Source organism: Panthera leo, chromosome C2, assembly GCF_018350215.1.
Source record: "Panthera leo isolate Ple1 chromosome C2, P.leo_Ple1_pat1.1, whole genome shotgun sequence".
Taxonomy (NCBI): domain Eukaryota; kingdom Metazoa; phylum Chordata; class Mammalia; order Carnivora; family Felidae; genus Panthera; species Panthera leo.
Window position 1 is genome coordinate 117,501,571 of NC_056687.1, and position 15,763 is coordinate 117,517,333.

The 15,763-nt window shown below is 35.5% G+C and overlaps 1 protein-coding gene across 4 annotated transcripts in view; it reads left to right on the forward strand.

Annotated features, from left to right (window-relative positions):
- PLOD2 (procollagen-lysine,2-oxoglutarate 5-dioxygenase 2) overlaps positions 1–15,763 on the forward strand; it is a 100,831-nt gene that overhangs the window by 63,328 nt on the left and 21,740 nt on the right. For all 4 annotated transcript variants that reach the window (XM_042955913.1, XM_042955910.1, XM_042955911.1 and 1 more), the window contains 5 exons: positions 321–384; positions 1,678–1,775; positions 8,770–8,871; positions 12,218–12,343; positions 14,225–14,346. In XM_042955913.1, the coding sequence (XP_042811847.1) occupies positions 321–384; positions 1,678–1,775; positions 8,770–8,871; positions 12,218–12,343; positions 14,225–14,346 (512 nt within the window). The remainder of the gene's footprint in view (positions 1–320; positions 385–1,677; positions 1,776–8,769; positions 8,872–12,217; positions 12,344–14,224; positions 14,347–15,763) is intronic.

Consider the following 15,763-nt stretch of genomic DNA (forward strand, 5'->3'; position numbering starts at 1 on the left):
CCACTTGGGGTCTCAAACTGGAAGTTCCATGCTCCAGGTTAGAAGTGATTCATTTTACTTCTGCTGAAAACCCACTTGTCAGAATTAGTCATAATGCAGTGAAGTGGAAATACTAGGAGAATAGCATGAATGCTTTAACATACCCTTTATCCTTTAATTCAGTCAACTCTCTATAGTCTTTCTGTCTTTCTGAAGAATATTGCTGGAATAATTTACAAATAGGATCTTAAATTCCCCCAAAGAATAAACTATATTACCACGATAGTGTTGTTTGCTATTTTTGTTCTCATTTTCAATAGTATCTTTATTCTCATTTTTAGGAGGCTATTAACATCACATTGGATCACAAATGCAAAATTTTCCAGACTTTAAATGGAGCTGTAGGTATGCTTCCTAAATACAGAATTGTTCATGAATACAAACGAACACCTGTGTTTTCAACTGTCTGTCCTGTATTATATCCATTTTGGGGCTGTGGTTAAGGTTTACTGTGTAGATATTACAACTTTTAAAAAACAATGGACTTGAGCTTAGTTTGACATCGTGAAATACATTTACTGAAAATCATTTCTTAAGACTAGTGTAAAAAAGATAAGCTTCTAGCTTTAGGTAATTTAGAATTTAGTGTCTCACCATCTGGAGATATATTTTTAATTTAATGATACCTTATTATTACACAGTTTTCTGTGTAAGTTCTCTGTGTTTTGAATTAATGAGGAATATTAGAGTATTGGAGTACTTTACCTAGCTTAAATGGTAACTGGTAACCAGGCACACATACTGTGGGGTGTGTGTGTGTGTGTGTATGTGTGTGTGTGTGTGTGTGGGGGGGGGTGTGTTTGTGTGTGTATGTGTGTGTGTGTGTGTGTGTGTGTGTGTGTGTGTGTGGGTATGCCTGTGTGTGTTTTCCTAGATAGACATATTTCTTGGTAAAAATACATTAATCCATTAAATTAACCAATATACTGAAAATAAAAATACACTAATTCACTAATGCATTAATACTTTAAAGATTAAAAATACATTGTAATTCAGTACAACTCTTCAAGGCAGTTCATGCACTAAAAAGTTTCTCAGAATGGAAAGCATTTAGTTTGAAGTGCTTAGGAAATGTGAGGAAAGGAACTGGAAACAGCAACAAAAAAACAGCTGTTCCTGCTCCCATCTGACTTGTGTATTCCTGGTATTTGCATTAGGCCTGATTTTCAAGAACTGGAAATACTATCAATGATGGCCAACTGCAGAAACCTTGCTTATGTCTGGCAGTGTTCTATTTGCCATATTTGTATTGTTATCATCTTCATAATAACTTTGAAAGGCAGGCAAAGATCCCATTTTTATAGTTGAATAAATTGAGATAATAATTTAGCTCATCTGGGATCACATTACTATCAAGAGCCCTTGGAGGCAGGATGGCAAAGATACTTTTCTCCGGCCAGACACCCCGGTCAGTGTCTTAGCACCTCAGTTTGCGGGTGCCGGGTTGGAGTGGTTGAGGTGCTCTGCGGACCTAAAGTAGGCAAAATTTCTAAAAGTGTTGTAGCACATGGAATAGCATTCGTGAGAAATTTTATAACAACAAGAAGGTATAGATAGATGTAGACATGTATATGTGCATATGAATACACACACATTTTAAATGACTACAATCTGTTTTTTTTTTCCTTTTTAACCCAGATGAAGTTGTTTTAAAATTTGAAAATGGCAAAGCCAGAGCTAAGAATGTATTTTATGAAACATTACCAGTGGCACTTAATGGAAATGGACCCACCAAGGTGAGTCACAGTGACTTTTCCCTGTTTCCTTACTACAGAGCAGTATGTAGTGTGTCATCTTCTTCTCCCCCCTCCTTTACCTTCTCCTCCTTCTACTTCTCTTTTTTAGTATCTTTAAGAGTCTCTATTTTAGTGCCAGCAATCTACTGGCTTCATCTTTACACTGTGTATTATGTGGTTTCCTTCAGATTAATCAAATGATGATTTTTCTTGAGCAAAGTGATACTTTTTCGTTCTATTTTTGACACATTACCATTTAAGAATAACAGCAAACTTGAGAATGAGCCATATTTTCCTCATACAGGATATCCTATCTGAATAGGAGATGCTGAGGTCATTAATGCACCATTTTCTTTTTTTTTTTTTAATTTTTTTTTTAATGTTTATTTATTTTTGAGACAGACAGAGACAGAATGTGAGTGGGTTAGGGGCAGAGAGAGAGGGAGACACAGAAGCAGAAGCAGGCTCCAGGCTCCGAGCTGTCAGCACAGAGCCCTACGCGGGGCTCGAACTCACAAGCTGTGACATCATGACCTGAGCCGAAGTCGGACGCTTAACCGACTGAGCCACCCAGGCGCCCCAATGCACCATTTTCTGAGTTAACAACTCTGTTAAATATTGAGGTGTCACTGTGTGGCTGGAAGCTTCTTCTTGCACTTATTTTAATACCAAGGTTGATGGGTTATAGTTGAGAAAGACATATTGCGACTAATGAAATTTTAGATGCTTTTCAGATATACATCATTGAGCTTGCTGAGAATGTTATTGACTGCAAAATGTTTAGATAAGTTTGAGATACAGATGTGTGCTTGAAACAGTGTTCTGAGAAACCGAGATGCCTAGTTTGTAAGTACCTAGAAAAGAGATGAACAGATGTGCACTGTGGGAAGAGGGGATGGGGAGATGTCCTCTGCTGTTTCAGAGGATTGAGTAGTGTGAATTCCAGTAAAAGCTATATGCATGGGAAGCAGGGCAAGGGAAAGCTCACACTGGCAGCTTGTTCACCCTCAAAATGGAAGAAGAAGATTCCTCTTCCCCTCTAGTTAATCTTTACAACTTGCGTATTGTCCCATTCCAGCCCTCCTGCAGTCTGGCTGGGGGCACTCCTTTCTCTGTCTTGTATCACTTTCCCAGATCTATCCTCTCCTACTCGTTAGCAATGTAAAGACCCTCAAGTCTTTCCCATCTTAAAACAAAGCCAAGGCAGCACAAACTAAACCATCCTCCTCAATCCTTTTGCCTTCGAGCCTGCCTGCCTTTTTCCTCCCCTTCACAGCCACACACTTTAAAGTAGAGGCAACTTACTGCCACCTCTGTTCCTCTTCCCACCACACCAAGAAATGCTCCTGCCAAGGTCTGTTGAGACATCCTCTTTAGCCCTCATTTTACTTGACTCAGAGATAACATTTGACCATGTTGATCCCGTTTGATCCTACTTGAAATAAACACTCTTTCCCTTTGCACCATTCTCTGCTGGTTTGTCTACTGATTTTCTGGCCTCTTAAATCTCTCTCTTTTTCTTTTTTTTAAATACACATTAAAAAAAAAAACAAACTAAGACATCGTATGGGTGGGGTAGCTCAAGGGTGGTGGGAGCGATCTTTTTCCTTTCTTGTTTGAATTAAGTGTTCCATAGGTATCTCTCTGAGACACCTTTCGTTTCTACACTAATTCTTGGTTAATTTGCTTCCTTCCTATGTCAGCCAATCCTCTTGTGATGCTGATGATTTTCAAATCCTTGCTCTAGCTCCTGTATCTTTCTCAAGCTCCAGGTCTGAATACCCAGTTGGTAGCTTTGTGTATCATATGAAGACCTGAACTCAAGACCTTCAGCTCTGCCTCCTCTTTTGGCCAGCTGGTTCATGGGAACGTGGGTCTTGTTTTGGCTCTAAGTGCTTCCCACTCCCAACCCAAGAGCTGTTTTTTTCTGATTCCTGTACGTGGTGGTTTGTCTAATTTTCTCAGTGCCAGTGCCAGCTTCCTTAGTTCAGGCCACCTGCACCCTGCCACCCCTAGCAAACCACGCACCAGAAGCCTGGAACCTAGGGCATTGTGCTGAAGCAGAAAGTCAGTCACATCAGTCACCTGTATAATGCCCTCTGTAGACTTAGGTGTAAAGAGCCAAATTCTCACCTTGCCTTGTAAAACTCTTTTAAAATTTCACTCCTGGTTTAGTGATCACCAGTCCATTCTTCCGTCTACTTCCCCACTCCTGACACTACAGATATCTACACGAACATTTCTCATACTCATTCTCTCCCTCTTTCTCTCCCCCCACTCCTACGTACTGAATTCCTTTGAACTTTGAACCGTGGAATCCTTTGCCCCTAATCCCACTTGCTCTACCCACCTACTAAATCCTCTTCATTTTGTAGACATCAGCTTAGTCTTTACTTCTCAGATCTCCTGCATGCTTTATATAGTATTTGGAACTTTGTCCATCACAATATCTAATACCACACGCTAGACAGGTATGGATTTACTTTTTTTTTTTTGTCTCTCTTAGTTACTGGGCCTTTAGCCTAGGAATTATAGAAACCATACCTATCCTGTTTACTTTTTGTTTCCGCAGGCTCCAGCACGTATCTAGCATATATTAACCTTTCAGTAAATGTCGGAATTTATAAACAATCTAATGACCTAGCATTATTCTTGGGAGTGGTAAGGCAGATTATTTTTTGGCAGGGCAAAAAAAGTCATAAAACTGATGTGGATCCCTGTAACTTTTCCTTAAGCAGATAAATGCACATCTTTTGTCTATGAAGCGTCCTTTGCAATACATGTGTGTGCGCGTACGTGTTTGTACGTGTGCATGCACACAGTGTCTATTTTAGCCCTCTGTCTGATATCCTTGGTGCCATTTAGACAAGGGCTTGTTCAACCAGACATCTCCTATAACCACATAGGGTGCTGTGTCTTCTTGGTAATTTTCTAAATCAAATGTAAATGTCTTTAAAGAGGGGGCATGGCCCTGAGCGTTAAGCTTTTGTGGGCAAGCCCTGATGTTCAGTGGTTGTGATGTCATCACCAGTTTCTCCTGAATTCTCAGGATGATACTGCCTAAAGTTTTACAGAGTGATTAATTTAGGACTTCTCATGAGAAAAGGAGCCCTAATCCTTAGTCCGTTTAGAAAGACCTGTTTTAGGTCTTCTAAGAAACATTCTCAGTTTGGGCTGTCACAGTTTCTGGAATTTCAAGCAGTGTGATGATCCTATTATATTTTCTCTGACATGATCCTATCTGGTCTACCTTCCTGTGATTCTATTTGACAACAAAGAATGAAGCAAGTTTTTTATTATAAAAATTAAACTTGTGATAACATAAACATTTGAGAAAAGATTATGTAAATAAGCATTTATTTAGCGCTAATATCTAATTTAATAATATTATGTTAAAGTTAAAGGCACATGAATGTATTACATTTTCCCCTGTGTCCAGGCTAATGGGAAAGAAAGCAGATTATTCTCTAGATAGAAACTTTTTTTTTTAAACCATCATTAAAGGCAAAAGGATATTTTCTATGAATTTTTATAAGTTTATTTTACTTACTATTTTATTTAGCTAAGGGGTGATTATAATGCCAGTGGCTTTGAACCATAACAATGACCTAACTGATAATATTTAAGCCATTTTTTTCATTTAAAAATATATGCATAATCTGGAAATGATAAATTATTTTTAATATGTTTACAGACCAAAGTTATTAAAGTTAATTTCTCTAAATCTCATGCTGTTAGTAAGAGTAATTTTTAAATTATAAGTAGTTTAGGGGCGCCTGGGTGGCTCAGTCGGTTAAGCATCTGACTTCAGCTCAGGTCATGATCTCATGGTTCGTGAGTTCGAGCCCCATGTTGGGCTCTGTGCTGACAGCTCAGAGCCTGGAGCCTACTTCAGATTCTGTGTCTCCCTCTCTCTTTGCCCCTCCCCAGCTTGGACTCTTCTCTCTCTCTCTCTCTCAAAAATAAATAAACACTAAAAAAAAATTATAAGTAGCTTAAAAAATCAATTATAATCTCACTACCCCTTGATACTGTTTTATTCATGATTGCTTTCAGGTTTTTTTGTCTTTTTAGTCTATATCTGTGAGCATTTATACTTTTCATTTATTTTCATAATGATATGTAAATAATTTTGTGTTTCTTAAGTAACATTTTATTTACAATATATTTCTGTATTCTACATAATTATTTTCTCACTTGATACACACAATCTAATATTAATAAATTTTTAGACAGAAACTATGATTTCTGGCTTGAAGTTTTACTTTTTATTTTTGAAGCTCATTTATTGTTCATAACACATTAAAAGATGCTTACTTTAACACCTAACCTTTTCTTTTACATATCAGATAATATACCTGTTAAGGTAATCATGAAATTGGTGGTAGTTTTATACAAGCTAAAATTGAACAGAAGATCGGATCACCTGATTTGCACGTGAAAACAAACATTTCTGAAACTAATTTGATTTACAATAAAAATAGGGATGTTAATTCTGTACATAAAAACACAAATGCTTGGGTCACTATGACCTTGAATAATTGGATGATTTGGGAAAATGAAAGAAAGAAAGAAAAGATTTGGTTGGAAAAGTTTCTCTGCCAATGAAATGACATCATATCTGGAAACATTTTGATATTGTGAAAGAAGGATCAGGAAAGTACTACCACCTAGTAGCTGGGGACTGCCTGGAACAGCCTAACTACATAAACAGTTTTCTGCACTTTCCAAAGCTGCCAGCATAAATGTCTGCAGATTTTAATGAAGAAAACAGATGTAAATGGAAGGTGGGGGTTGGCGATGGATAACTTCTGCCTGTGTAGTGAGCGATCCAAAAGAGAAAGGTTTCCAGTCAAAAGTAATGTTTTTAAAATATCTTAATTATCTATGAAAATTAAATTGAGGTAAGGAGTAGAATGTGGAAAGGTTAGAAAATAAAGTTTTAATTCTGAAAACTAAAAGTAATACCTTTTATGCTCTAACCTTTGAAAAGATATTGATCATTTTCATATTCACATAAGGATTCTAATAGACTGATCAATAATTCATGAAATAAATATTTAATTTTTATGAGATTTCTGAGATGAGGAAAGTGCCAGCCTTTACACAGAGATGGGGCTTTTAGATATGGCCAACTATGGGGGATTTTTTTTCTCCCTTTAAAGAAAAACTCTTTTCCAGGACATTTAAAATAAGTTATATTTTTCTCTAGCCTTAAATTTCTTAAAATTTCTTTTAGAAATAATATTTAGGACAGGATCCAATTTCACATGAATCTGTTTTCTTCCTTCAAAACCATATTATTGTATGGAATATGAATGTTTAATGTTTGCATTTGTAATTTGACAACAGTAATTTTTTTTTTGCGCTAGAGGCACCTTAAAATGACCACATTGACTCTTGAAATGTCATTAATGAATTTAATAAGTACATGTTTCCTGCCTTGTAATTTGTTTCCTGAATTATCATGTAGTTCAAAAGAGATGTGAATGAATTACTTTCGATGTCTTATGATTGTAATCTACAAATTGAATGTAACTATATCTACAATATCTGCATAGTACAAAGATTTTCCCATTGCAATTAATACTGTATCATTTCAACAACATTTGTTTTAGTACAATAGAGATATTTAGATGGCATCCCATATATTTGAGAGGAATCTGGTAAAATGGTACTAATTACCTCATCTATTCTGCACCATAAGATCTTTCAGGGACTTAGGAAGCTAGAAAAATCCAGTAGGCACTTCTGTACATTTTTGGCCATCATACTTAATGTATTAACACATTTCCCTTTTGAGTTCATCTTACCTATAAGTAAATCCGCACAAGTTTCCTGAAAATGTTTACATTCTGGGGATACTCAAGATTTGTTTGAGGGCTCAGAGCATATTTTAGTGTATTTATGTCTCTCCTCCATCTACCTTCCCTCACTTTCTTCTTCAGCCAAAACACACAAAGGGACTTAGATTTTACAGGTGAAATGATCTCCAATGATGCCTAAGGGCAGAGGGAGAAAAGTTAAAAAGGAGATGCCCTGAGTGACCTAAAAGGGGTAGCAGAGGGCGGGGGCGGGGGGTGGGGGGAGAAAAGCAGTAGTGTACTTCAGTTTACTGTTAATAATTGTGGGGTGGCAGTAATTAGGGCCTTGTTGTAGATCTGTTTTAAACTGCAGACTTTCTTTTCCTGAAGTCAGTGCCCCCCGAACCACTGCCCAGAAGCCTAGTTTATGGTAGGTAGCATGGTTTCCTGGAAGAGGTTAGTGCTTTTTGGTGATAAAGTATATATAAAACTTGTTTTGAGTGACGATCGTCTGGCACTGCCCCATTCACCATAGGTGTCTGCCCTGGGCCTTTAAACATATATTATCTTTTTTTTTTTTTTAACGTTTTATTTATTTTTGAGACAGAGAGAGACAGAGCATGAACGGGGGAGGGGCAGAGAGAGAGGGAGACACAGAATCGGAAGCAGGCTCCAGGCTCCGAGCCATCAGCCCGGAGCCCGACGCGGGGCTCGAACTCATGGAACGTGAGATCGTGACCTGAGCTGAAGTCGGACGCTTAACTGACTGAGCCACCCAGGCGCCCCTAAACATATATGTCTTATTACTAAATTACTATTCATGTGACTGTTCTCATTAGTGTTGTTTTTGGTAAGTCTCATTAGCTCAATTAAATCTCTGTGTTTCATTATTTACATATTTCTTTAATTGTGTCTCATCTGGTATTGTTTCTTACATAATGAAATACAATGACCTTTATGATTTATAATGCAGTTTTTGGCATTTCTAGACAAAGTTTGCCCTGGTTTTATGACTCATTGTCTGGAACGAATTTAGTTCAGTATAAACCTCTAGGTCTTACATATTAGTAGAACTATTAAAGAATATACCTAATGCAGAAAACCTGCTTTGAAGTTAGATGTTTATAGAATGAAAGCACATTGATGGGAGAGGCTTACTTTCTTTAATACAGTTTTCCTTCATTTACTAGATTCTCCTGAATTATTTTGGAAACTATGTACCTAATGCATGGACACAGGATAATGGCTGCACTCTTTGTGACTTGGATACAATTGACTTGTCTACAGTAGATGTGAGTGGAAATGTGTGAAATGTAGAAATAAAAAGTATAGTGTCAGGAAGTGCAGTGATTTGTTGAAAGAACATTAGCTTATAGTTTTGATATATGGTAGATAATGCATTTATATGGTTAAAACAGGATGACACAGAAAATTGCTAGAGTTTTGTATTTCTGAACTGTTTTTGAGAGTAAAACTGGCTAGTAATTGATCCCAATAAAAGGAGCTTGGTTGTTAATATTTAGTATTAATCTTATTATGATTGGCTGCCCTTGTTTTTAGTCTGCCAACTTAGTCAAAGCATCGAGGAAAAAAATGCTTCAGCATTTGTATTGACTAATGTTATCTGTGCTTGATTTTTAAATTTGATGAGTTAAAAAATAATATATGATTATATAACTAAGAATTGTTTTAAGTATTTTACATAAAATACTCCAACTAAACTTCACAAAATCTCTTAAGTAGGTAGTGCTGTTGACACAGTTTTACAAATGAAAAACTGAGGGACACACAGATTAAGTAACTTGCTTAAGGGCACACAGTTTTTTTAGGCGTTGAAGGTGGGATTTGAATTTAGGCAGCCTGGCCCTAGACCCTGTATTCTTGACCACTGCAATTTCGCCTAGATGTCATATACACATTATATGCCAGACACAGTGCTACTTATAGGCATATTTCATAGAGAATTATAACTAGTTTGAGGGTAAACGAGCAATAAGAAATAATATTTATCTGTAGAACATTTGCATGCATTCTTCTTCTGTCATCCACCAGAGCAGTTCTAGTGTATTCTATAGTAACGTATTTCTTCCAAAAAATTGCTCTTGTAACTTAGAAAACTGTTATTACATATATGAGCAGTTGGATTCTAGGGATGATTTTGTCATTAAGGCTGATTCTTTCCTTCATTCATCATAGGTTTACTGAGTCTCTACAGCATGCCAGATAAGTAGAACCAATATAAGCAAAAATAAAATTCCCAGTAATGTAGTTCTGGCAACTCCTGGGTCCATGCAAATATAAAATACTCTCACTGTATAGAACCAAAGCTCCTGAATTTAACTACTTTCTATGCTTATCACTGTCTGAAAGGAGGACAAAGAGTAACTTGTGCATATATAGGAGCTTCTGAATAGAGCCTTACTTTCCTTGAAAATAAGACTTTTTGGCCGGTCTCTCAAATAACAAACTGAATGTTTCCTATCCGGAAAGAATGCCAGAATATTTTTGAATGAAGCTGCATCATGATGTTTAAAAATTCAACCTGATCTTTTCTGCAGAAAGTAGTGTTGTTGTCCTTTGGAGGGAGGGTTAATGCTTTTTATCTGTTCTGTCTCCTTTTACATAAACTTTCTGGTGCAAAGATAGAAAAATATTTACTTTAAAATTTTTTATCTTATCACTATTAGTTTTTGCATATAGGAGTAAATCACTTGTTTCTTAAGCTCTTTTGTCTGACAGACTGATAAAATATGTTAGAAAGGAAAGCTATTATATTTTGCTAGACAGATTTTTTATATGTTTTACATATTAGTTACTATGCAATAAGGATATAAAAATTAAAATTATATGGGTAGTTAAGATCTCAGGTCTACCATATTATTGGATGTGGGCCATAGGTAAGGTTCTTTCTATATAAAGAAAGGGAGGGTTAAATGAACCTTTATACATATATAAATGATATTTATATTTATAAATTGTATATACATATGCAGTGCTAAGCCTTCAATCAGTGTTAACTGTTGTATTATCATTAGTATATAAAGCCAACTTAGATGGATAATGAAATTGTAGCATGTTGAAACCCAGGTCTTTACCTGTTAATTATGTGTTCTGAGTTGCTCAACTTCTCTAAATCCCATTTTCCTCATGTGTAAATTTGGAATAATAAATAACTTTTAAGGTTATTATGAAATGTAAATGAAATGTATTATATCATTTGATAAGGGAGAGTTGTGATCTACTTTTCACTTATTTCCTCTATTAAATTGAGAACTCCCAGAGGGTAGATATTTTGTCTTTATTTGTTTGGATTTTTTTATTCAATAATAAATATTTGGGTGAGTGAATGAATTTATAAAGAAGTAGAAAAGTGTACAAGGTATACTTCAGTGCAAACAAATATTAACTTATAATCCAGATAACAGAAATATATGAGGCATCATGTGTGAAAAGATGGGAAATGAGGTACCTCATTCAGCACTTAACATATATGATATTTCTAAAAAACTTTAATCCTTAAATTCAGGTTTTAAGACATGTTTATTTTTAATTTTCTTAATTTTTTCAAATGTTTATTTATATTTTGAGAGAGAGAGAGAGACAGAGCACAAGCAGGGGAGGGGCAGAGAGAGAGGGAGACAGAATCCAAAGCAAGCTCTAGGCTCCAAGCATTCAGCAGAGAGCCTGATGTGGGGATTGAACTCACAAGCTGTGAGATCATGACCTGAGCAGAAGTCGGATGCCCAACTGACTGAGCCATCCAGCTGCCTCAAGACATGTTTAAAAAAGGCATTGTAAAGAAATCTTTCATATAGTTTTGGTAATAACACTATTACATGGTCATTTACTTATGTTTCTGTCTTCCCCAACCATTTGTAAATTTTTCAAGACAGGAACTTTCACTCTTTGTCCTAAATGTTACTTATCACAAGGACTGACAAATATAAAGAGTATTTCAAAATTTTCATGCAATGAATGAAAGATAAACTATCCTATAATACATACCCAAACAGGTTTTTGAAAATCTATAAAAATAGAACAAGGTAAACTATAGTTTTCTCGTGTATAATAATGAAGCAAAATAAAGTACTGTCCATAAAGTGAGATTAAAGGAAATATTCAAGGATAGAAATAAAGGCTCAAGAACTCCATGGTTGCTTTATTTGAGCTACAAATTAAATGCGGGACTTCCAAGCCATGGAAACCAAAAGAGAAACACAATTAGCATTATGGCTTCTTAGATGAAGATGTCAAAATAGATTCAGAACTGAAGGACATTTCTTTAAAGACTATCATAAAGGAAGCACTGAATAATAGAGTAAGCAATATCCTTTATTACATCCATGTAGTAAATAGGATAGTGAGTTTCCTCTTCAAACCTAAGTCATAATGCCAATACGTGATTGAGTAAAATCACTTTGATGGAGGCCGTAAGATTGTATTTTACAAGTTAGCGAATTGCCATGAGTCAATTCAGATTTAGCAGATTATATTGAAATGATATTGCCCGTATATTTTATGTTGTATTGATTAAGAATTAAGATTAATATTGATTAAGATTAAGAATTAAGAATAAATAAAATTAAGAATAAATCTAAAATAATAATAATTTGTTTTCATGTTTGCCTTAAAACAAAGGTCCATCCAAATGTAACAATAGGCGTTTTTATTGAACAACCAACCCCTTTCCTACCTCGATTTCTGGACATATTGTTGACACTGGATTACCCAAAAGAAGCACTTAAACTCTTTATTCATAATAAAGTAAGTATTTGAGCGATGAATATTTTATGTGAAAATTATTTTTTATCTTCTTTGGAAATATGTGTTATTATTTACTTATATAAATTTAGTGGGGGATTTTTGGAGTAATTACTGTCCTGCTTATGTCGAACCTAAGGATTTTAGAATCTGGAAACTATCATAATATTGGAATGAGCCACGTGAAACTCAGTTTTGTAGATCAAAAATGGTTGAATATCAGCTCATTTCATATGGCTCAACTTAATATATATGTGAAGAAATGTCAAAGGTCCTTGTATTCCTTGCCTTTGGGTTTTATGGAATTTTCTTTTATGGAACTGGTCATTAAATTGTTTGCAACTTAAGCTAATACCATAGCATCAGAACTTGAAATCGCTTCCAGATACAGTATTGTTTTGATTAATCACACAATGGCATGTTCTCCCCAAAGGATTTTGATACTGTCATTTCCTCCAAAAATATACAGAACCTCCCCAACCCTACCACATGTAATCTAAACTTAAAGACCCTTTTCTCAGAATTTTCCCATATATTTGTCTCTTTCCTGTTAAAACAATTGACACTTAACATATTCTAGAAAAATGCAATAGGTGTGAAGTATACTGTTTTCTCCCTATTGTCCTAATGCTTTTGGTTTAATATTGTTCTTTCTTCCTAACGTTCATGTCAGTTTATCATTTGCCTTTTCCAGGGAATATTTTAAATTCATAGAAAAAGTTTCATAGCTAAAAAAAGTTTAGAAGGGTAAATCGTTGAGCATTTGCTCTGTAAAATGCTTTGTAATGTTGGGGCGCCTGGGTGGCTCAGTCGGTTAAGCGTCCGACTTCAGCTCAGGTCACGATCTCGCGGTCCGTGAGTTCGAGCCCCGCGTCGGGCTCTGGGCTGATGGCTCAGAGCCTGGAGCCTGCTTCCGATTCTGTGTCTCCCTCTCTCTCTGCCCCTCCCCCGTTCATGCTCTGTCTCTCTCTGTCTCAAAAATAAATAAACGTTAAAATTAAAAAAAAAAAGCTTTGTAATGTATTTATATACATTAAAGTGTTTTGTTTTTATGTATTGTGTCTTTTATTTAGGTCTTCTTCCTTTTGTAGGACCTTCTTAATGGCAGAGGATTTTGCCTCCCCCCCCTTTTTTATATATAAAATGAACTCTGTGTAGCTTTTATGCTTTATAAGTAGTTTTAACAAGCTGTGGAAAGCTTTCAAAAATACTTAGTGAGACTTGATACATAAAAAGCTCTGAAATGCTCTAATGTTGGATTATCTATGTTAGATAATCTTATCTAAATTTTAGCACAGTTGAATCACACTAATTTGATGACTTATATGTTGATAATTTTCCCATTATATTTCCTTATTGATAAAATTTTGTTAAACTTTACCTTCTTTTTGTAAAAACACAATTTCATATGTGACCATTAATTTTTCTCTCTGGCTTTAAAGAGTATTATAATATTTATTTTATAAAATATGATTGTATTTATAACTTAGATTAATATCTATTACGTTTAGTAGGCATTTTTATGGATATTTTAAAGCACATGTCTAAGATTCTCAGGCCACAAACCATTTTCCTTTAAGTTAGAGCATTTTATAGCAGCCAGGATTTAAATATTGATTCGAGGACCTGTCTAGGAGTGGACATCAGAAGAATTTTGAAATATCTTCTATTGAAAAAAATATTGCTATGTATCTACTTTAGATTTTTCATGTGATATTGAAATTGAATTTGTTTAATATAGGTTATCATTTCATCTCTAATTGAGGAAATAATGTGAATTGTGGAATTGACAACTTTGAATGGGATGCCATCCCTGTGTATGAACACTTCAGTCATCCTATTGTCATTTTGGCACTAATTTTTGACTTTTAAAATATGTTACAGGAAGTTTATCATGAAAAGGACATCAAGGTATTTTTTGATAAAGCTAAACATGAAATCAGTACTATAAAAATAGTAGGACCAGAAGAAAACCTAAGTCAAGCTGAAGCCAGAAACATGGGAATGTATGTTTTTTTGTTTTCTGTTTTCCTAATAAATCCCTATGCCTACTCCTTTTATAGGCTGGTCAGTAATCACCTGTTTCTCTATCTCTACTACCAAACTTGATAGCAAGGACCAGACTATGACTTTCTTGTTCTTTGCTATATTTCCAGTGGCTAGCATAATGCTTGGTATATAACAGATGGTTATAATGTATGCTTGTCAAATGAATGAATAAATGATGAATAATGAATGAATGGAAATAAATGAGAAATAGTCTCTGCCCTCAAGGAGCCCACAGTTTAGTGGACATTAACGATACAGGTGCAATTATCTTTAACAAAAGTGAATGGAAGAAGTAATTCAGGATGTAAAGTACTAAGAAAAGGAAAAGGAGAAATTACTTTCAACAGGCAAAATTGGTGAAGATACTTTAAAGAAGACAGCATTGCAGTGAGCCCTTAATAAAATATTAACTACCATATTAGATGATGATGATAGTATTCAGATGATAGTAACTACTATATATGAGTAATTAATTCGTATGATAGTAACTACTATATATGAGTGCTTATACTGTGTGAGGCATTGTGGTAAATACCTTGCATGTAGTATCTTATTTATTCCTTTCAATAACCTATGAATTGGTTCTTTTTTTTTTTTTTTTTTTTTTAAAGTTTATTTATTTTTGAGACAGAGAGAGACAGAGCATGAACAAGGGAGGGGCAGAGAGAGAGGGAGACACAGAATCTGAAACAGGCTCCAGGCTCTGAGCTGTCAGCACAGAGCCCGACGCGGGGCTCGAACTCATGGACCGTGAGATCATGACCTGAGCCGAAGTCGGACGCTTAACCGACCAAGCCACCCAGGCGCCCCTGAATTGGTTCTTTTTATTTTCAGTCTCTAGACAAGGAAACAGAGAGGTTAAATATGTTAAGCAAGTCTGCCCAGCCAGCTAGTGGAGGAGCTAGAAATCTTCATGGGCAGGAACTGTGTCCCATTTTTCTTTAAGTCTCAGTGCCTAGCACAGGGCCTGGCACAAAGTAGTAATTCATCAGCACCAATCAAATTAAACTACCAAGAGCTAATGTACAGCATGATGATTATAGCTCATAATTCTGTATCACATAGTTGAATGCTGCTGAGAAAGTAGATCTAAAATGACCTCACAACAAAAGAGAAATGGTTACTGTGTGACGGGATGTAGGTCATAGCTAAGGCTATGGTCATAATCATTTTGCAATATATAAAAGTATCAAATCAACACATTGTCTGCCTTATGCTTATACAATGATAAGTGTCCATTATATCTCAATAAACCTAGAAAAAAACGAAACAGAACAGAAAGTTTTCAAATGAGACAATGGGAAGACAGAATTCGAAAAAGCTGAAAAGCAATCCTTGACTGTGATAGGGTCAGAAACAGGCCATGTTCTTTTT